This window comes from Serinus canaria, chromosome 11 (genome assembly GCF_022539315.1).
Source record: "Serinus canaria isolate serCan28SL12 chromosome 11, serCan2020, whole genome shotgun sequence".
Classification (NCBI taxonomy): Eukaryota; Metazoa; Chordata; class Aves; order Passeriformes; family Fringillidae; genus Serinus; species Serinus canaria.
In genome coordinates, this window is record NC_066325.1 from 19,794,777 (window position 1) to 19,814,982 (window position 20,206).

The window sequence follows — 20,206 nt, forward strand, 5'->3', positions numbered from 1 at the left end:
GCCCTGTGCCAGGACACAGTTGGCCCTTTGTTCCCCAATCTGAGATGGTAGCAGAGACCCCGGGGACCCCAGGCTGTTTCCCCAGGGCTGGGTGTGTGCCCAGTTGTGAAGGACTCAGGACACTCCTGGCTCTGAGCTCCCGGCTTTGGAGGCCATTGACCAGTAGGGCTGTGGGAATGGGGACACTAGGGCTGGGGGCTGTGGGGATGGGGACATTGGGGATGAAGGCTGTAGGGGTGCGGTCTGTAGGGGTGGAGGCAGTGGGGATGGAGGCTGTGGGTTGTGGGGATGGGGGCTGTAGGGACAAGGTATGGTAGGGCTGGGGGTTCTGGGGCCAGGGGCTGTCGCGGTGGGGACGGTGCGGACGGCAGCAGTGAGGCTGTCGCGGTGGGGACGGTGCGGATGTCGAGGAGCGACCCCGCCCGGGCGCGGCGCAGCGCAGTGCGGTCTGCCGGCCGGCAGGGGGCAGCAGCACGCAGAGCGCGGGGGGCGGGGTCTTTCGGGGCGGAGCCTCGCAGGGGGCGGGGCGAACGGCGGGCGCGGCGGCGCGCGCGGTGAGCGGAGCGGGGGCGCTGCCCCCTGGCGGGCGCGCGGGAGGGGCCGCGGGGGACAGGAGGGGACAGAAGGGGACAGGAGGGGACAGCGGGGGGACAGCGGGGCCCTCGGGGGGCCGGGATGGGTAGACGGTGCCGGTACGTGGTGACCGTGGGCCGAAGCGGGCCGTGGCGGCGGGGCAGGGCGGGGGCACGGGCGTGGGAGGCGGAGAGACGCGTCTGTCCGCGGGGACGGACACGGGGACAGGGAGGGGGACGGAGACAGGGTATGATGCCAGCACCGAGGTGTCGGGGACGGGGACGGTGCTGAGGTGGTGGTGCTTGTGACAGAATGCCGGTGCCGGTGTGTCGGTGGCAGTGCCGGTGTGTCGGTGGCAGTGCCGGTGCCGGTGTGTCGGTGGCAATGCCGGTGTGTCGGTGTTTGTGGCAGCGCTGGGGTTTCTGTGGGCGTCCCAGGGTGTCGGTGGCAGTGAGGAGGTGTCGATGTGGCGGTGTCAGTGCCGGTGACGGGGTTTCAGCGTTGCTGTTGGGGTGCCGGTGCCAGTGCTGGTACCCCCGGTGGGTGTACCGGGGTGTTGCTGCTGGTGGGGACGTGTCGGTGCTGAGGTGGCAGTGCCAGCCGGGGTGTCAGTGCTGGTAACGAGGTGTTGGTGACAGTGTTGCTGATACTGGGACATCGGTGCCATGACGGGGTGTTGGTGACAGTGTCGGTGCTGCTGAGGTGCTATTGGTGCCTGGGATGGGGTGATTGTGCTGGTGCCAGGGTGTGGATGCTGGTGATACCGTGCAAGTGCCTGTCACGGGGTGCTGGTGATGGTATTCGGGGTGCTGGTGATGGTGCCAGCGCCAGTGCCAGTGCTGGGCTGTGGATGCCAGGGTGCCAGTGCCGGTGCTGCTGCCCGTGCTGGGCTGACTGAGGTAGTGTCCTTTGGCCAGCAGGGCGGTGGCAATGGCGTCGGACGAGCGGCTGGCCCGCTTCCGCCAGGCCCACCTGAACCCCTTCAACAAGAGCCCCGAGCAGCCGGAGCGCCCCGAGGGAGAGTGCCCTGCCCCAGGTGGGTGCTGATTCCCCCACCCCCTCCCTGTGCCACACTGGGGTGGGCAGCCAGGCCCAGCCCCCCACGGTACCCCCTGTCCTGGGGGTGGGTTCAGCCCCCCACGAGACCCCCCCTTTGCAGCCCAGCAGCCGGATCCCCCCCCGGGGGACCCCGAGGGCGCCCTGGACCTGGGGCTGGCCGAGGATCATTTCTCCCGCCCTGTGGTGAGTGGGGCGGGTGCTGTGGGGGTGGGGGGGATACGGGGGGCTCGGCTGACCCTCCTCCTCCTCGGGCGGTGCCGGCAGGGGCTGATCCTGGCGTCGGACGTGCCGCAGCTGCGCCGAGCCATCGAGGAGTGCAAGCGGGTGATCCTGGCGCTGCCCGAGCACTCGGAGCGCCAGAAGGACGCCGTGGTGCGCCTCATCCACCTCCGCCTCAAGCTGCAGGAGCTCAAGGTGGGGCTGAGGCTGCCCCCGGAGGGTCTCTGTGGCTGGGGCTCCGTGCTCACACCCATCCCTGGAAGGCTCAACCAGCCTTGGAGCAGCCTGGGATGGTGGAAAGTGTCCCCCGCCATGGCAGGGAAGGGATGGTGGAATGGATGACCCTTAAGGTTCAGCCCGAGCCATTCCATGATTCTTTAGTTCTCTGAGTCCCCTTTCCCCCTGCAGGACCCTGGTGAGGATGAGCCCAACATCCGGGTGGTCCTGGAGCACCGTTTCTACAAGGAGAAGAGTAAGAGCGTCAAGCAGATGTGTGACAAGTGCAGCACCATCATCTGGGGGCTCATCCAGACCTGGTACACCTGCACAGGTGGGTCTGCGACACCCCCTGTACGTCCCTGTTTGTCCCACGCCCGCACTGACACCCACCCGTGCCCCCAGGCTGCTACTACCGCTGCCACAGCAAGTGCCTGCCGCTGGTGAGCCGGCCGTGCGTGCGGGCCCAGGTCAGCCACCAGGCGGAGTACCAGCTCAGCATCTGCCCCGAGAGCGGGCTGGACAGCCAGGACTACCGCTGTGCCGAGTGCCGGGCCCCCATCTCCCTCCGTGAGCCCCTGCTGCTCGGGGGGCTGGGGGGGCTGGGGGGGCTGTGGCTGGGACTGCTGTGGGTAGGGGGGGCTCTGTGGGGCTTGAGGAAACCAGGGCTGGGGGGGCTGCAGGGTCTGGGGAGAGGTGGTAGTTGGGGGCTCTGTGGGGCTGGGAGTGATGGGGCTCTGGGGAAGGTGACACTGGGGCCCTGCCGTGTCCCCAGGTGTTACTGGGTGTGCTGGGGGCACGCACAGGGTGTGGGGTGAGCAGAGAGCAGGGCGGTGGCAGTGCCAGCCCCGTGCCAGCCCTGTGCCACCGCAGGGGGGGTGCCCAGCGAGGCCCGGCAATGCGACTACACCGGCCTCTACTACTGCTCCAGCTGCCACTGGAACGACCTGGCCGTGGTGCCCGCCCGTGCCATCCACAACTGGGACTTCGAGCCCCGCAAGGTGGGGTGGGGCCCCCCTCGGTGTCACAGGAGTCCCTTGGGACAGAATCTCTGAGTGGAGGCCACCTGGGGGGCCATGTCCTTGTTCGTGGGAGTCCTGGGAGGTGCATCCGTGGGTGGAGGTGGCTTGGGAGCTGTGTCCTTTGTCATGGGAGTCCCTGGGGGCATCTTCCTTGGTATAGGTCACCGGGGGGATCCCATCCGTGGTCTTGCATGTCTCTGGGGACCGTGGCCTTGTGTAGATGTCACTTGGGGGATCACACCCCTGGTCGTGGGGGCCACATCCCTGGTTATAGGGGTCACTGAGCAGAGATCACTTAAGGGGAAACCATGTCCCCTGGTCCCTGTCCTTGTGATGGGTCCCTGGCAGGGGTCTGCAGGTGATGGCAGGTGCTGAGGGTGGCCCTGGTGGTGTTGGCAGGTGTCACGGTGCAGCATGAGGTACCTGGCACTGATGGTGTCACGGCCAGTGCTGAAGCTGCGGGAGATCAACCCACTGCTCTTCAACTACGTGGAGGAGCTGGTGGAGATCCGGGTGAGTGCTGGGGCTGGGGAGGACACCCCAAGGGCAGGGGACACCACAGAGGGCTTGTGCAGTGAGCAGGAGGTGGGGGGACCCCAGGGGCACCCACTGGGTCCCACAGAGAGGAAGCAAAGTGAGAATGGGAGTTTGGGGCAGAGAGTGCCCAGACTGTTAACAGGGATGAACTTGCCCCAATCTGGTCTTTTTCTTGTCATGCTCCTGTCTCCATCCCATGAACAACCCTGTCCCCATCCTCATCCTCATCCTGCCCCTACCATTGTCCATTTCCCTATGGTCCTATTTCTGTCACCACCTCTGTTCCCATTCCTGTCCGGTTCTCACACTGTCTCCATCTCATCCTTGCCCCTGTCCCCATCCTGCCCCTGCCACTGCTGTTTGTCCTTGGGATCCCTGCCCTACACCCATTCCTGTCCCCATTCCCACCCCTCCATTGTGTTCCCTGCAGAAGCTGCGCCAGGACATCCTGCTGATGAAGCCCTACTTTATCACCTGCAAGGAGGCCATGGAGGCACGGCTGCTGCTGCAGGTCAGGCAGGGACCAGACCAGGCGTGGTGGTGGTCACACCTTGGTGACGGTCACACCTTGGTGACGGTCACACCTTGGCGACGGTCACACAGCCGTGATGGTCACACCTTGGTGACGGTCACACAGTGGTGATGGTCATACCGCGGTGGTGGTCACACCACAGTGCAGTCACACAGTGGTGACGGTCACACCGCAGTGACAGTCACACCTTGGTGACAGTCACACAGCGGTGGCAGTCACGGCACCCCGTTGCCCCACAGCTGCAGGACCGGCAGCACTTTGTGGAGAACGATGAGATGTACTCGCTGCAGGACCTGATCGACATCGAGGCCGGGCGCCTCGGCTGCTCCCTCACCGAGATCCACACGCTCTTTGCCAAGCACATCAAACTGGACTGCGAGGTGAGCCCATGCTGGGGGGCAGAGCTATGGGGAGACCCCCATGGGGCCAGGGGAGGGCTGGCAGGGTCACCACTGTCACCTGCTGCCTGCTCCCCCAGCGGTGCCAGGCCAAGGGCTTCGTCTGTGAGCTGTGCCGGGAGGGCGACGTGCTCTTCCCCTTCGACAGCCACACCTCTGTCTGCGCCGACTGCTCCGCCGTCTTCCACAGGTACTGGCACGCTGGGGCGGGATGTGGGGATGTGGGGGTGGCAGGGGGTGACCCAGCACTGTCCCCTCCCTCTCCAGGGACTGCTACTACGACAACTCCACCACATGCCCCCGGTGCGCCCGGCTGAGCCTGCGGAAGCAATCCTTGTTCCAGGACTCCGGCATGGAGGGGGAGCCCTGAGGGGGGTCTGGCCCATTGTGGGGTCTCAGGCCCAAAGCTGCCCACACCCACCACAGGGCCCTGGGATGGACACAATCAGGCCAGTGGTGCTTTGGGAACTGGGGTGGGCCTGGCTCTGGGACCCTCTGCTCATGGACGTGGCAGCACTGCCGGGAGGGTATCACTGCTGGGCCCCAGCTCTTCCCGGGAGCATGGAGAGCCTCACGGGAGTGGCAGGATCGGGTTAACTGGGATCCGGTAAAGGCCCCGCAGCAGCTCCTGCCGCCCCTGCCTGGAACCGGGCTGCGGGCGGGGACGGGTGCGGGCCAGGGCTGGTGCTGCCGTCCTGCAGGGACAGGTGCTGGCAGGAGGGCTCAGCTCTGGCACCGGGATGGGACCGAGTCCCTCCCACACACAGTGCCGGACTCTGGTCCCTCCCCAGCCCACGGCACCACCGTTACCGGGGCCGAGCCCCGGGGGGATGCTGCGGGATCTTCCCCGGGCAGGACCGGGTGCGGTGTGGAGCCGCTGCCTTCCCTTCTCGCCGGTGTTTCCTGTAGCATTAACGAGCCTCTTTGCGCAACCCAGCACTCGTGTCCCTGCTTCGGTCGGCGAGGGGAGGCACCGGGAGCACGGGCAGGATGTGCGAATGCCTTGGGGTGGCAGCCCGCGAGCTCTCGCCGAGGCTGGGGCTGCCGGGGGCGAGCACCGGCACCGACCCGGGGCCCGGGCCGGTCCGCGGGTCAGCGCCGCCCGCGGGATAGAATTGCGCTGCGCGGGATGTGCCGCGGTCACCGCCGATCTCCCGCCCATCGAGAGCGGCCACGGCCACGCTGCCCCAGTACCCGGTAGGGCCGGGCACCCCCCTTCCCGCTGCTCCCGAGGCCGTGCCCCCAACCCCTCCCGTTCCCTGCGCGGCGCGCGGCGGCGCAGACGGTCAGAGGCCGGCGATGGGTGGGTCGGTCGGTTTTACCGGATCACAGCACTGCTACATCAGAACCGGCAGGGCACCGGCACTGGCTGCGCTCCATGGGGCCGCGCTGAGCCGTGCGACCCGTCCCGTCCCGTCCTGCCCCATCCGCCGCTCCCGGCAACCAAGGCCGTGCCGCTCCCGGGGGCCGGCGGGACCGGCCCGGTTTCCCCCCGGGGCCGCGGGCCACCGGCTGAGGGCAGTCCGGTACGTCCCCGCCGTGGGGCTGGGGCCGCCTCTGCCCTCCGGGCGGGCTAGCGGGAGTCCTGCGCCCGGGGACGGGCTCCATCGGTACCGACGGGACCAGCACCGGCGTATCCCGGTGTCCCCCGGCGGGTTTTGTCCCTACGGCTCCCGCGGGCGCTCGGCGGGCAGGAAGGCGTCCGGGGGTCCCGGGGGTCCCGGCGGCAGCTCGGGGTCACTCAGGTGCTTCTTGTCCCGGCCCTGCTCCCGCGCGCGGGTCCAGGAGGGCGAGCGCAGGTACCCGGCCCTCGGCACCGCCGGCGGCTGCAGCCCTGCGGGACGCACCGGCGGGTGGGCAGTCAGCGGCGCACCGGGACGGGCGGACAGACCGGGACCGGCGGCCCCGGACCCCCGCTCACCGCCGGGCGTCTCTCCGGCCGCGTTCTCCTCGTCGGAGTCGGCGAAGACCTCGGCCAGCTCCTGGTCCGACATATCCGTCAGCTCGGTCAGGTCCAGCAGGTCGAAGTGCACCTCCAACGAAGACACGCTGCTCAGGGGCTCTGCGGGCACCGGGCACAGCTGGGCACCCGCCGCTGTCCCCACCGGGACAGGCGGGGGTCTCTTCTCGGGGACCAGGGAGCTGGGAGTATGAGGGACTTGGGGGGAGAGACCACGACTGGCTGGGGGCTAGCAGGGGACCCTAGGGGCGTCAGGGGACCCCAGGGACAGGCAGGAGACCCCAAGGGCTGGCAGACGACTCTCGGGGACAGGCAGGAAACCCCGGAGCAGACCGGAGGTGCTGGGGACAGGCAGGTGATGCTGTGGGCAGGCAGATATCCCAGGGACAAAGCAGGGGACCTCAGGCACAGGCAGGGATGGCAGGAGCTGGCAGGGACCGCAGCTCAGGGCCTCACTCACGTCGGCGCTCGGTGACCTGCAGCAGGCCGGCGCTGGGGATGGGGATGCCCCCCTGCTCCTCCGCGGGGACTCGGGGGGTCTCCTGGGCCGGCCCGTGGGTGGGGGTCCCTGCGGGGCGCTCCGGGACCAGCGGCTCCTTGCCAAGCTCTGCCACATCAGCACCTTCTGCGTCAGTGAGGGCAGCTCCTCTTGGGGCCCCCGGCACTCGCGGGGTGCCCAGCTAAGGGGCCGGGGGCAACAGGACCCCGGGGAGGAGGGGAGGACGGGCAAAGCGGGGAACGGGCTGCCCGAGCCCCTCGTGTCGGAAGCTGGCAGCCCCCGCCCCGCGCCCCCCTCCCCGCGCAGCCCCTTTGTGTCGGCGAGACAAAGCGCAGGCTGTGCTGAGGCCGGACAAGGGCGGATTGTGCTGGGACTGTCCCCGCGAGGAGCCGGAGGGACAAGGTGGCCGTGGCACACGGTGCCGGTACAGCCCGAGGTTGTGGCACACAGCGGGGGCACACCCGTGTCTCAGGGCTGAGCGGGCACCGGGGTTGGCAGGAGGCCCTGCGTGCCCAGGGGGGACACAGCACCCTGTCCCCCGAGGTCGGTGCACCACGTGCCACCACCAAACCGTGCCACCACTGTTACCGGGTGGCACGGCTCAGGGATGGGCATCGCCTCCCTCCCACCGGGATGGTGACAGCGGGGCAGGGACAGAGACCTCCAACCCACAGGGAAAAGGGAAGTTCCTGGTGCTGGCATGCGGAGCTGCAGGACAGTAGCGGGACAGCAGTGGGACAACAGCCCTCTGCCCCGACACTGGCTCTGCCACATCCTGACCCCGCAGGGGACATCAGGCACCCTGCGCTGACGGTGCGTTCCCTCGGGCCGGGAAACGGGCTCCTCATCCCGCTCCAGAGCAGAGCAGAGCGGATTCCCCCGCGGCGGACACGGGGACTGCCTGCTCCCGCCTGCTCCCGCCACCTGCCCGGCCCCGGTGGGTGACACTGTCCCTTGTCACCGTAAGGAGCGCGGCCCCCTGCCCGCACCACGCCCCCACCTACCGGGGCGCTGGTCCCGGCTGCAGAATTCCCCTCTGGCCTCCGCCTGCATGGTCCCGCCGTGCCACCGGCCGTGTCACCAGCAGAGTCACCGGCCGCACCGCTCGCTCCGGCCCGGGCTCACCGGCTGCCTGGCGGGAGCGGGGCCGGATCAGGGATCTCTCCCGCGCGACGTGTGCTGACTCACGGCAACCGCAGAGCCGGGCAGCCGCCGGTACCGGCACCCCCCGGCACCTGCAGCCCGCCCCGGTGGCACCGTCCCCCCACGGCCCCGGTGTCCCGCCGTTCCCCCGGTGCCACGGGGCTGCCCCACGCTGGTGGCTACGGCACAGTCGTGTGCGGGCCACACGCGGGAGGGACGGGCGGGCAGGGGAGCCCTGGCACCGCCTCTGTCTCCAGGTGCAGCCCCCCCCAGAATTCCGGGCCCCCTCAGCTGCACCAGCACAGCCACCTCCCTGTCCCCAATCCCGCACACCGACACTGCCACAGCCGTGCGGGATGGCTGCTCCGTACCCCACTGCTCCCCTGGGCACCCCAGAGTTCCTGCATGTCCTGTGAGTCCCCTACCGCGCCTCTGCACCCCCGGGCACCCCACTGTCCCCCCACATTCCCTGGGCACCCCGTAGCAAGCCCAAGTCCCCGGTGCGCTCCCCTGCTCCGTGTGACCACCTGGCCACCCCACTGCCTCCCCTTGTCACCACCCTGCACCGCACCTCCTGCTAGCACCCCACTGCCCCCCAAGCTCCCGGGGCACTCCCGGGCTCCCTCAGCCCCCTGAACACCCCCGTGTCCCCCCACATTCTCTGAGTGCCCCACTGCTCTCTCCCTCCGTCCCCGACTCTCCCGGCACAGACCCCCCCCGGTTCCCGGTCCCCGCCCCCCACATCCCCCTCCCCCCGCAGCAGGGCACCCCCGCTCGGCCCCGCGCCCCCCTTTGCACCTCAATGAGCCCCCACGCAGCTCTTCCCGCTGCACCCCCGCCCTACATCTCCTTGTGCGCCCCGCGGGGCCCGGCCCGGTTCCACGGTGATGGGCGTGCCGGTCCGAGCCTCCCCGCTCTGCCCCCCGCCCTCACCTCCGGTGGCGACCGCTGCCGGAGCCGCCATGGGCCGGGCTCGGGGCTGATGCCGGTGTCGGTGCCGGTGCCGGTGCCGGTCCGGTACTGGGCGGGCCCGGTGCCAGCCCGCAGCCCGCACGGTCCTGCCCGCCGCGGCGGGGGCGGGGACACCGGAGGAGGGGACACCGGGATAGGCGGAGCCGAGGGGCGGGAGCACCGGGGGGACAAGAGAGGGCGCGGAGGGGACCGGGAAGAGCGGGGGGGCTCAGGGACCGGGGGTGCAGCGGGGACCGCGGGCTGCGGGAGCTGAGCCGGGGGGCCGCAGCTGTGGGGACAGCCCCGGTCACAGCGGAGGGCGCGGAGGTGGGGGAGCCTGGGCCGGGCACAGCGGGACTCCCCGGGTTTGTCGGCCCCGTCCTCCCCGAACTCCCCCGGTTCTCCCCGAATCGCTCGGTTCCCCGGGCCCCCCGTTCCCTCACACAGCCCCCGCCTCCTCCTCCCGGCCCGGTTCCTGCTATGTCCCCCCCGGTTCTCCCCGGTGTCCCCTCCCGGTCCCCTCCCGCCCCGCCTTCGTTGCCAGGGCGGAGCGTGGCGTTGCTAGGGGGCGTGTCTCACGCAGTGCCCCTCTCGCGAGATCTCGCAATCCTCTCGCGGGATCTGTCGTCCGTTGCTCGGAGACCGTGGTGCCGCCGCCATGGTGAGAGCGGAGCTGGGCCCGGGCCAGGCCCGGGACCGGCAGCAGAACCGGGGCCGGGGGGAGGACTGCGGCGGCTGCTGAAGGGTGTCCGGCAGCCGGGGTGTGCGGGCAGGGGAGGGCGGTGGAGCCCCGCGCCCCGATGTCTGCGAGCCCCGTCCTGTCCCGGTCCGCTCCCGGGGAGGGTGCGGAGCCCCCGGCGCCGTGCCCAGCCCTGCGGGGACGCTGCTCAGGCGTCATGTCGGGTACAGGTGTTTTGTGCCTCGGGTTCACCGCGGAGCTGGGTCGGCAGTGGCAGCGCATGGGTCTCTTCCCGGCCGCTCCCGGGGCCCGGTTCGGTGTCGCCGCTGTTCCCCGTCCCTGCCGTGAGAGCGGGGATGTTCCGGGCCCGGCACGGGGGCCCTGAGCAGCACGGTGTCCTCCTCACCCATTCACCTGCTCTGCTTGGCTTTCTGTCCTCAGGCACCCAAAAAGAGAGGGGGGAAAGGGGCCAAAGGCCCGACGGTGGTGGATGGACTGGCCCCGGAGGACATGAGCAAGGAGCAGGTGAGCGGCACCGCCGGGGAGGACGGGCAAGGACGGGTGGGGACAGCTCCGGGGACCCTGCCTGGCGCCTGGCCAGCTCCGGGACAGCAGGTGCACAGGGTGACAGGGCCGAGCAGCCGGCTTTGTGTCACTGGCGCCTGCCTGGGGCTGGGGAGGGCGGTTCCTGCTGCTTTGGGAAGGAGCAGCCGCCTCATCCCTCCCTCTGCTCGCCAGCCCTGGGTTCTGGGCACTGCTGACAATCCTGGGGCCTCTCGGGACAAGAAAGATAGGCTGGAGCATGGCCAGAGAAGGGAATGGAGCTGGGGAGGCTGAGGGAGCTGGGAAGGGGCTCAGCCTGGAGAGCAAAGGAGGCTCAGGGAGGCCCTCATGGCTCTGCACAGCTCCTGCCAGGAGGGGACAGCCCGGGGAGTCGGGCTCTGCTCCCAGGGAATAGGGACAGGAGCAGAGGGAACAGCCTCAGGCTGGGCCAGGGGAGGTTGAAGTTGGATATTAGGAAAATTTCTTCCTGGAAAGGGTTGTCCAGCCCTGGCCCAGGCTGCCTAGGGGAGAGATGTCGTCCCCATCCCTGGAGGGATTTAAGGGTCATGTAGATGTGGCACTTGGGGACATGGGTTAGGGCTGGCATTGGCAGTGCTGGAGGACAGTTAAACTTGATTTTAGAGGCTTTTCCATCCCAAACAATTCCATGAACCAGAAGTATCTAAGCACCTGAGTGTTGTGGCAGGTAGAAGAATTATAAAATAAAGGCCTCATAAAACCAGGTCTGCTCTGTAAAACAAATTGTTATCCCGCCACTTCTTCTAAGTGCAGCTAGTACTTTGCAAGTTCCCATGCAAAAACTAACTTGGAATGAATATTTTGCTAACATAACAACCTATTCTTAGGTGAAAAATAAGGGCACCTGCATAAACATTAGATCTGTACCATGAGAACCCACAAAAGAAAAATGTAAATAACCTGAACCTTAGCAGTACACACAAATCACCTTCTGACCAATAAACAAAGTGGTGAGAAGACTGCCAGCCAACAGATGCTGCACACGAGGTCAGTGAAAACTATGTAAAATGAGTTATGGGAATAAAGACTGGGCTTTTCCTGCATGAAGAAAATGGAGTCTTGTTTTATTCTGATACCTGGGAATGTTGTCACAGGTGTCACTGTTAACTGGTGTTACTGGTGTCACTGGTGTCACTGTCACTGGTGTCACTGGACACTGCCTGCCAGCACCCCATCCCTGACAGTGAGGTTTTGTGACTCCTTTTCCAGAAGCTGCTGGGTTGGTCAGGGACCTCCACAGCCCCACACCGGTGACAGCCAGCACATCCTGCCGGCTTTGGGCCGTGGACTCTCCAAAGGCACCTGTCCAAGACCTGCCTGCCCCCTCACCTGTGCTCTCTTGGCTTTGCAGCTGCTGGAGCACATGGTGCGTCTGCGGCAGGAGCTGGACCGCGAGCGGCAGGAGCGGAACTCCTTCCAGCTGGAGTGTAACCGCATCCAGGGCTGCTGGGAGATCACCCGCCGGGAGCTGGAGGAGAGGAAGGCGGAGCTGCGCACCCGGGACCGCGAGATGGAGGAGGCGCAGGAGCGGCATCAGCTGGAGATCAAGGTGGGGCTGCAGGGCTCCAGGTGAGCTTGGGCAGCTCTGAGGACTGGAGGGGCTGGGCAGGATGCGATCCAGGAGTGTCTGACCAGCATCTCAGGTCCAGGTGTGTCCTGCTGAGCCCCTCACCTGTCTCTGGCCTGTCCTTAGGTGTACAAGCAGAAGGTGAAGCACCTTTTGCATGAGCAGCAGGAGAACCTGACGGAGCTGAAGGCAGAGGGAGTCCTGTCCCTGAGGAGGGCCCAGAAGGATCACTGGGATCAGGAGCAGGAGCTGTGGAAGGAGAAGCGCTCCTTGAACACAAGGCTGAATGAGCAGGAGTTGGCCAATGAGGCAGCCATCACAAACCTCTGCCTGGTATGTCCTGTGAGGTGCCTCATCTCCAGCCTGGGAGCAGGAGTGGGATTTTGCCTCCCTGGCTCTCTGTGGGATGGGGTGGGATTTCTGGTACAGGAATGGGGAGAAGGGATTCCTGGGTGACTCCTCTCCCACAGTGGGGAGCTGTGAGAGCAGCTGGAGAAACTACAAGCCACTGTTTGCATCAACATGGGATCAGAATCCTTTCCCAAAGAGCAGGAGGAAGTCCCTGGGAATGGGCTGGCTTGGGATTTGGTTGTTTCTTCCAACACGGAGTTTCTTCCTCACAGAAACATGAGGAGGAGATGGCCCGGCTGCGCAGTGACTTCGAGCTGCAGACCAAAGGTGAGGGCATGAGGCAGATCCCACAGGAGCAAGACAGGGACAGCTGCTTCTGGTTCCCAAGCAGCACCTTGAGCACATGGGGGCACGTTCTCCCCAGTTCTGGCCATTTTTCCCTTCCCTGTTCTGGCCATTTTTTCCTTCCAGTTCTGGCCAGCTTCCCACCCCAATTCTGGCTGATCTCCCCCACCTGAGGTTCTGGCCAGTTTTCCCCATAAGTTCCAGCTGGTTTTCCTCCCCATATCAGACTAGTTTGCCCTCCAGTTCTGGCTGTTTTTCCCTCCCAATTCCAGCTGATCCCAACCCTCACAGTTTTGGCAAGTATTCCCTCAGTTATGGCTGGTTTTTCTCCCTTCCCCATTCTGGTCACTTTTCCTCCCCAGTTTCAGCCAGTTTTTCCCCCAGAGATGGGAAAAAATTTCCAATTTCCAACTCTGACAATTTTCCCCCCAGAGATGGAGGCCAAGTACACCAGGAAGATGCAGGCACTGCGGGATGAGCTGGACCTGCGGAGGAAGACAGAGATCCATGAGCTGGAGGAGAGGAAGAACACCCAGATCAGCGAGCTGATAGGGAACCACGAGGGGGCTTTTGGTGCCATCAAGAACTACTACAACGATATCACCGCCAAAAACCTGACACTCATCAACCTCCTGAAGGTATTGCCTGTCCCTGTGCCACCCCTGCACCCAGGGACTGCTCCTGCCAGGGTGTCAGCTGGATCTGACATCAGGGGCCAGTGTGGGTGCTGCTGGTGGCCTGTACATGAGTGGGGAGGGTGTCCTGAGGGTGTGGGGCACTCTGAGGGGCTGGGCAGTCCCAGGAGCCAGCACTTGTGTTCCCAAGAACAGGAGCAGGTGGAAGAACTGAAGAAGAAGGAGGCTGTCTTGGAAAAGGAGAAGGCAGATGTGATGCGTGAGAACAAGGGGCTGACAGAGCCGCTGCAGGAGGCCCAGGAGCTGGTGGCTGAGCTGCAGAAGAAGTTGGTTCACTATTACAGGGACAAGGAGGCCCTGATGGTGAGTGCCCAGCCCTGTCCTTTCAGGGGCTCGTTCCTGGAGGGAAAACACTGAGCTCTGCCACTTGGTGTGCTGTGGTTGCTGGGCAAAACAAGTCCTGTTCTGCTTACTGTGTATTTGTGAGATCTCATTTGGGGATCCAAAGAGAGACTGGAAGGGAGACCAGCCCTGCTTCAGGGGGGTTGGTGTGGGTGCTGCCTGGTTTTCTCTCTGCTGCTCACTCTCCTCTCTTCCCAGAACACATATCCAACACTTCCCAGACAGTCCTGTGCTCTTTAACCCTCCCTTCCCATTCACAGACCTCCAAAGCCCATCTGAAAATCGCCCAGAAGGAACTGAAGGATCTTCAGTGGGAACACGAGGTGCTGGAGCAGCGGTTCAGTCAGGTGAGACCTGCAGGCAGGGCTGGTCATCCCATTCCCTCTCCAAACCTTCTCCAAACCCTCTGCAGAGGACAGGGCGTGGGGGCTTAGCAGAGGCTGTGCTTAGCCCAGGGCTTTGCAAAGCTAATCCCTAGTCGGGTGATAACCGCTGCTCCCAGCAAAGCTGCTCCCAGCTCCAGCCTCTCCCACGGTCAGCAGACAGGCCTGGCCTTGTCCTCTGCTAAGCAGTCATGCACGCTCCAGCAGGGCCCCAGGCTGCCTGGGCTGCGTGGGGCAGAGCTGGGATGGGGACATTGCCACGGGCCCCTCCTTCTGCCAAGGTTCCAGAATTGCTCCCTCCTGTTCTGGGGTGCTCGGGAACAGCCCTGCAGAGCAAGTGCTCCCCCCCACTAACCCAGATAAATCTTACGAGGCAGGAGAGAGCTCATTTGCAATTCGTAGAAATCCCCAGGAATATGAACATTGATCCGAGGCCTCATTAACAATCCATCATTAAGACAGCACCAGATTCAGAGCGTTCAGAAATAGGCTTTGGAGGAGAGACTGTGTCCTAATTAGGACACTTATTAACTAGCTGTGAGCCAGGGCCTGCTGCCAGCTGTGGGGATGAGAGGACAGACCCCTGTGTGCTGGGGGCCCTCGCTGGGGTCTGAATTAGTGCTGCAGGGCATTCCATGCCTGGAGGGGAGGAGGAGGAGGAGGGAGAAGCGCAGGTGCTTCACCATGGAGGGAGGGAGAGAGGGAGGGAAGAGGGGAGGGGGGGAGGCTGTGCTGCAGCACCTGCCTTCCCTGTGGGCTGCAGGTGCTGCGGGGAGCGGCCGGGCTGAGCTGTTGGACCAGTTTTCTGCCGTGTTTGTGCTCCGCACCATTGTGCAGACCCCAGTCAGCCTTGTGCAGGCCCCGTGTCCCTTGGGGTCCTGAGGGTGCTGTGACACTGTGCCGCCCCCCGGAGCAGGTCCAGGAAGAGCGAGACGACCTCTATCAGAACTTCACCAAAGCCATTAACGAGGTGCAGCAAAAAACGGGGTTCAAGAACCTGCTCCTGGAGCGGAAGCTGCACGGACTCCTCACCCTCCTGGAGCAGAAGGAGGTGGAGCTCAGCGAGGTCCTTGCAGCCTCCAACCTCGACCCCAGCGCTCTCGCCTTGGTCTCGCACAAGCTGGAGGTACTGGGGCCCGGCGAGGGCTGGACATAGGGGGCAGAGCCCACTGTGGGCTGCCTGCTGCTCCTGGAAAGCACCAGTCCCCGTCCCGCATGGCTGTAGGTGGCACGTCACTTGTCACTCATCCCCAGCACTCCCAGGGCCACGTGTGGTGCTGCAGGGCACTCGGCTCTGCCTCGAGAGCGGAGCGTGTGGGTGTTGGAGTTTGGCACCGATCTGTCCCTCAGGTGGGGCCTGTTTGGAGGATCATGGCCGCAGGCTCCATGGCACTGCCAGCGCCCTGTGCTGCCGCACAGCCAGCTGACTGCCAGCAGGTCCAGTGGCACCCAGGGGCTCTGTGCAGGGGGGGCTGCACCTGGTGAGCCTTGCCTGGCCATGGGGACAGTGCAGACAGGATCCTGGGGCTCTGCGGTGTCTGCCGTGCTAAAAATACCTCTGCGGAGAGCCTGGAGACCCACATTCCTGCAGCCTGCCGCAGCTGGAGCCAGGGAGCAGCGCTTGTGCGGGTTGGGCACAGACACAGGGAACAAGGGCTCCACCACCTGGTGCCCTCCTGCTTGTCCCCAGCCAGGTCCCCGCTGCAGGGGGAGTCAGGGAAGCTCTGGGATGCTTTGGGATGCATACCAGGCCTATAGGACAGGCAGCGGATGTGTCACCTCCCAGCATGTGGAAGGAAAACACATTCCTGGGATGGCATCATTGGCGTCGGGCTCTCCTGCAGCTGCTGGGGTCCCTGAATTCCTCCTCTCAGCTGCCTCAGGGAGCCTGGCTCCCTGTAATTCCCGCGGTGCCGCGGCAGCAGGGTGGTGCTGCTGGAGCAGGTGCTGCCAGTGCTCCCCACGCAGCGGGGCAGACCGGGATGGCTTTGGTGTTCATCCGGGAGCTGCCTGTCCCTGCCCGGGGCTGGCTGTCCCTGGCAGTGCCACTCAGAGGGGGCAGGGTGGTGGCCACCTGCCAGGCCGTGCTGTTGGCTGCTGGGCTCGCACTGAGCTCCTCGTGTGCTCTGCCACGCCACAGCCACCGCGGCACGGCCAGCGCGTCCCCAGGGCTGGGCAGAGCAGCCTCATCCCAATTTCCCCTTGCAGGACATGCTCAATTCCAAGAATGCCACCATCCAGGACCTGCAGATCCAGCTGGCCAGAGTCTGCAAGGTAAGGGTGGGGAGGAATCCTGGAGAGGTTTAAGAGCTGTGTGAATGTGGCACTTGGGGACGTGGGTTAGTGCTGGCCTTGGCACTGCTGGGGGAACAGTTGGACTTGGTGATCTTAGAGGCATTTCCAACCCAAATGATTCTGTGATTCCATGGCTTTGGCTTGGGGGTTGGAAGTGAGACTGGGGGTGCAGGGAGCTCTCATCTGCTGACAGAGAGGCTGACAGGGACCCTTTCCTCGCAGGCACACAACGACATGCTGCAGACCTTCAAGGCAAAGCTGACAGCCTTTGGCATCCCCCTGGACAACCTTGGTTTCCAGCCACTGTCCTTCCCCATCCCGGGGCAGGAGCTGGGGCAGGGCCCTGCTGGACTCGTTTCAGTGCCCACCTGATACTGGCAGCACTGAGGGTCCCACTGGCACACTGGTAATGGGACTGTGCCCTTTTCCTGCTCAGTGTCTTTAAACAGATGCCAGTGAGCATCTTCAGGAACCTCTCCTCCCAAGGGGGACTACAGCTGGAGGGCTGCAGGCATCTCACCCACCCCACCAGGCTGCCCCTGGAGCTACTTCTGTTCCCACAAAAGTGGAAGGTGATTTCTTCAGACAAACGGTGCTGTTTGGAGTTTTTAATGGCCTCGATGGTGTCATTCCTGCATTCCCAGGGGAAGGCTGTGCCCCTCTAACTGCCCCGGTACGTTGTGTAGGAGTAGGGGCTGATCAGCAGTGGGACGTGGAGCTTCTGTGCCGGGTCAGTGATGATGAAGACAACCTGAGGGAGAGTGAGGAGACAGCAGTGGGAATCCCCCTCCCATAGTGAGGTCCAGGGGAGTGCAGCCCCTTGAGCCTGGCCCCAGCCCTCAGACATTCTGTGTCACCTGTCCCAGTCTCCCCACTCTCTGTACCTCCACGAAGGGGTAGAAGCTGGTGTGCCCCAGTCCCTGCCAGTACTCAGCTGTCTCAAAGTGCAGCTTGTAGGTGCCAGCCTTGGCCTGTCCCGGTGCCAGGAGGGGCTGGCAGCGCCCATCCGCATCCGTGTGCCTGAAACCGAACCAAGGCAGTCCTGCTGTACCCCAAAACACAGCCCTGCCCCACCCCCAGAACCTGCCCTGGCCATACCCCCAAGCACCAGTCCTGCCACCAGCAAACAAACCCCAGGTGAAGGCTGGGCAACCAGTTGTGCCAGGAGCCTTTGGCCAAGCTGACAGAGCCCCGGCAGCAGAGTCCCTGCCCCACTCTGGTGCCACCAGCTCTCCTACCTCTGTGCCAGCTCCATCCACTGCAGTCCTGGCTCCTGCAGCTGGGCCAGGCGGACAGCAAGGCCGGCTGCCGGCAGCCCCGTGGCCGTGTTCAGCACGTGGGTGGTCAGGGTGCCCTTTCCCACCTCAGACATCCCATCAGCCTGTGGCAGAGGGGGGAGCAGGGCTGGGACCTGTCCTGGCAGCACCATCTGCCATCTTGTGCTGCAGCCAAGCCCCTGCACTTCACTCTTCCCCAGAGCTGGGATGTGGAAACCCATGTCCTTCCCACGCCACGGTGCTCAGCCCCAGGCACCGCGTGGGTGCCAGCTGGTTCCCACCAGGATGCAGGGCTCTGGGCTCATGGCAGCACCGTGCTCATCTGCCCGTCCTGGTGGGCCTCGGGCCTCGGCACAGCACAGCAGCCAGCCTGGACCTGACGAGGAAGCAGCCCTGTCCCAGCAGCCCCATCCCTGCCCACGGTGTCATGTGTGGGTGGACATTGACCCTGCCCAGCTCTCTGCAGCTGCCCGGCGCCAAGGTCAGCACGGCTGAGGGCAGCCAGGCCCCTTCTTCTCCTGGAGCTCCCAGGCTTGGGTGGGAGCACAGTTTGGGGCTGCGCCCCAGCAGCCGGCAGGACCAGGCAGCCTCCCTGGAGCCAGACCAGCTCCCGCTGCCAGCCCAGCACCGGCTGACGTGGGGGTGCTGCAGAGGAACCCTGGCGAGCTTACCTGGCTCTCCTGTGTCCCACTCATCGGCCAGGGACCTGTGGCTGGTGACCCCACACAAAACGCCATCCCTGGCCTCCTTTCCTGGCGCCACAGCCTCTCCCTGTGGAGCTGGTGTGGCTGGATGCCGCTATCCTGGCACGGGGCTCCCGCAGAGCTGGGTGCTCCTCCCCGGCTGGGCTGAGCTGGCACGGGCAGCTTCCCAGGAGCCCCGCTGGCACCCACGCTCCGGCAGCGCCGTGGCCCTGGGGCTAGTGGCCCAGAGCCTGGTGGGAAGTGGGGCACCAGGCCGGGAGGAGCCACAGCACAGCTGCCATCCCAGTCTCTCCTCCCACCATGGAAAGCAGCTGGAGCACGTAGGTGCTGCTGCGGCCGGACACGTGGGGCTGTCAGGAGCCAGCACCAGCCTCACCACAGCCTGGCCCTGCCCTCTGCACCGCAGGGGCACCGGGGGGCTCAGCCTCTCACCTGCACCCTGACGCGGGCTGTGGCAGTGGCTCACAGCCCGTGTCCCCCCAAGTCAGCAGCCTGGATCTCCAGGGTGTATTCAGGGACCACCTGTGGCAAGAGGCTGTGTGACACACGAGTGGGGGATGAGCTTGGTGGGGGCTGAGTCTGGGGCTCACCTCTGCCACCAGCCCCGCCATGGCCACGGAGACCAGCCCAGAGCTGCTGTTGATGGTGAACATCCCAGGCTGGGGCTTCTCTGGCTCCTGGCTCAGGATGGAATAGCTCACAATGCCATTGCTGGAGTTCACAGCGTCGTCTGCGTCGGTGGCCAGCACCCTCAGCACTGATGTGCCTGGAGCAGGTGGTTATTGCTGACCTGTCACACATCCCTCCAGTGCTGCCTGCCAGCTAGTGGCAGTGGTCCCACTTGGCACAGCTCCCTCCAGCACAGAACCGTAGAAAACTGCCTGGGTGAAGACGGGCCGGTTGTCGTTCTGGTCCGTGACGGTGATGATGATCTCCATGGGGTCTTCCACGGGCTGCCCGTTGGCCGACACGGCGTGGGAGTAGAGCTGCAAGGACACAGTCAGTGTGTGTGCAGTGCCCAGGACTGTCCCATCCTGCCACAGATGCCCCCTCACTCACCACATATTTATCCTTCTCCTCCCGGTCCAGGGGTTTTGTCACCTCCAGCCACCCCGTCTCCCGCTCGATGATGAAGACACCCACGGGGATGGTGTCCGCTCCCTGCCCCGTGATGCTGTAGAAAACCTTGGTCTCCTTGTCCTTGTTGGATTTGATCTGGCAGCGAGGCAGGAAGAGGAGGGTGAGACGTGTCCCAAACTCCCAGGGATCCCTCTGGACCCTGCCTGGTCCCTGTGGGGACACCAACCTGCACCAGCTTCTTGGGGAAGGGCCCCCGCTCGTTCTCAGGGCAGTTGATGGGGGGGATGACCCAGTCCCTCTTGTGCCGCTGGAGGCTGTGTCCATGCTCCGGGAAGATCAGCATGTCCTGTGGGATGGACAGCGGGGCTGCGGGGCCACGCCGGGACACGGCTCTGCCCAGAGCCTCCTGGGGGATGGCCATGCAGCACCCCCGGCCCCACTGCGAGGGTCCCACCAGCAGGAGGAGGAGGAGGGTGAAGCTGCAGGGCGCCATGGCTGCAGCTGCACTGGCTGCTCCCCCCAGGTGCCTGCTGGCAACCCTCCCTGTTGCGTCAGTGACCTTGGCCAGGAAAGCTGAACCGGCTTTGCAGAGCTGCCAGCCCCGGGGGGGTCTGGGGGCGCCCCATGGGGGGACCCAGCACACGAGGTGCTGCTCCAGGCTGGGGGGACGATGCAGTCCAGGAGCCCCTCGGAGCTGTCCCTCGGTGGCCATGGGAACCCCCACTGCAGTGGGGCTGGGGGGCGCGCACAGGTTCCTCCCCCGAGAGTTCCAGCGCACCCATCCAGGGCGGCAAAGG

At 65.4% G+C, this 20,206-nt stretch overlaps 4 protein-coding genes across 8 annotated transcripts; 2 read left to right on the forward strand and 2 right to left on the reverse strand.

The window, feature by feature from the left end:
* The first annotated feature begins 526 nt into the window (after positions 1-526).
* DEF8 (differentially expressed in FDCP 8 homolog) lies at positions 527-5,492 on the forward strand. Of its 5 annotated transcripts, none has more exons than XM_050979051.1 (12): positions 527-554; positions 1,494-1,609; positions 1,733-1,815; positions 1,897-2,046; positions 2,260-2,401; positions 2,473-2,637; positions 2,941-3,068; positions 3,489-3,602; positions 4,057-4,137; positions 4,398-4,538; positions 4,637-4,746; positions 4,824-5,492. In XM_050979051.1, the coding sequence occupies exons 2-12, from the start codon at positions 1,504-1,506 to the stop codon at positions 4,924-4,926; spliced, it is 1,323 nt and encodes a 440-aa protein (XP_050835008.1). In that variant the 5' UTR covers positions 527-554; positions 1,494-1,503; the 3' UTR covers positions 4,927-5,492. The 5 variants fall into 5 exon arrangements, with proteins under 5 accessions (XP_050835008.1, XP_050835010.1, XP_050835006.1 ...); XM_050979053.1 differs by having other exon boundaries at positions 538-554; positions 1,491-1,609; XM_050979049.1 differs by lacking the exon at positions 527-554 and adding an exon at positions 597-692 and having other exon boundaries at positions 1,491-1,609.
* A 363-nt stretch (positions 5,493-5,855) lies between these two features.
* On the reverse strand, positions 5,856-9,485 carry DBNDD1 (dysbindin domain containing 1). Its single transcript, XM_050978998.1, has 5 exons — positions 9,092-9,485; positions 8,020-8,147; positions 6,977-7,123; positions 6,478-6,618; positions 5,856-6,390 (listed from the first exon to the last, which is right to left on the reverse strand). Exons 2-5 carry the CDS (start codon positions 8,066-8,068, stop codon positions 6,221-6,223), a joined length of 507 nt encoding a protein of 168 aa, XP_050834955.1. The 5' UTR covers positions 8,069-8,147; positions 9,092-9,485; the 3' UTR covers positions 5,856-6,220.
* A 154-nt stretch (positions 9,486-9,639) lies between these two features.
* On the forward strand, positions 9,640-16,960 carry GAS8 (growth arrest specific 8). The gene is made up of 11 exons (XM_009090792.4): positions 9,640-9,770; positions 10,230-10,313; positions 11,722-11,919; positions 12,064-12,270; positions 12,561-12,615; positions 13,066-13,271; positions 13,464-13,631; positions 13,931-14,017; positions 14,970-15,179; positions 16,262-16,327; positions 16,571-16,960. Exons 1-11 carry the CDS (start codon positions 9,768-9,770, stop codon positions 16,718-16,720), a joined length of 1,434 nt encoding a protein of 477 aa, XP_009089040.1. The 5' UTR covers positions 9,640-9,767; the 3' UTR covers positions 16,721-16,960.
* Positions 16,942-19,086, reverse strand: LOC103816903 (5-hydroxyisourate hydrolase-like). Its single transcript, XM_018914733.3, has 4 exons — positions 18,297-19,086; positions 17,587-17,729; positions 17,233-17,368; positions 16,942-17,099 (listed from the first exon to the last, which is right to left on the reverse strand). The coding sequence occupies exons 1-4, from the start codon at positions 18,360-18,362 to the stop codon at positions 17,010-17,012; spliced, it is 435 nt and encodes a 144-aa protein (XP_018770278.1). The 5' UTR covers positions 18,363-19,086; the 3' UTR covers positions 16,942-17,009.
* Positions 19,087-20,206: the final 1,120 nt, after the last annotated feature.

Excerpts from the sequence above, each read along its gene's own strand:
- DEF8 (XM_050979049.1), top strand. Across the intron at positions 2,402-2,472 it reads GACCTGGTACACCTGCACAG|GCTGCTACTACCGCTGCCAC; the intron begins GTGGGTCTGCGA and ends CCGTGCCCCCAG. Across the intron at positions 4,138-4,397 it reads AGGCACGGCTGCTGCTGCAG|CTGCAGGACCGGCAGCACTT; the intron begins GTCAGGCAGGGA and ends GTTGCCCCACAG.
- DBNDD1 (XM_050978998.1), bottom strand. The coding sequence starts at position 8,068 with ATGCAGGCGGAGGCCAGAGGGGAATTCTGCAGCCGGGACCAGCGCCCC. Across the intron at positions 6,619-6,976 it reads GCAGGTCACCGAGCGCCGAC|AGCCCCTGAGCAGCGTGTCT; the intron begins GTGAGTGAGGCC and ends CGGTGCCCGCAG. Across the intron at positions 6,391-6,477 it reads GGCCGGAGAGACGCCCGGCG|GGCTGCAGCCGCCGGCGGTG; the intron begins GTGAGCGGGGGT and ends TGCGTCCCGCAG.
- GAS8 (XM_009090792.4), top strand. Across the intron at positions 13,272-13,463 it reads CACTCATCAACCTCCTGAAG|GAGCAGGTGGAAGAACTGAA; the intron begins GTATTGCCTGTC and ends TCCCAAGAACAG. Across the intron at positions 13,632-13,930 it reads GGGACAAGGAGGCCCTGATG|ACCTCCAAAGCCCATCTGAA; the intron begins GTGAGTGCCCAG and ends TCCCATTCACAG.
- LOC103816903 (XM_018914733.3), bottom strand. The coding sequence starts at position 18,362 with ATGGCGTTTTGTGTGGGGTCACCAGCCACAGGTCCCTGGCCGATGAGT. Across the intron at positions 17,730-18,296 it reads GTGGGACACAGGAGAGCCAG|GCTGATGGGATGTCTGAGGT; the intron begins GTAAGCTCGCCA and ends CCTCTGCCACAG. Across the intron at positions 17,100-17,232 it reads GCTTCTACCCCTTCGTGGAG|GTTGTCTTCATCATCACTGA; the intron begins GTACAGAGAGTG and ends ACTCTCCCTCAG.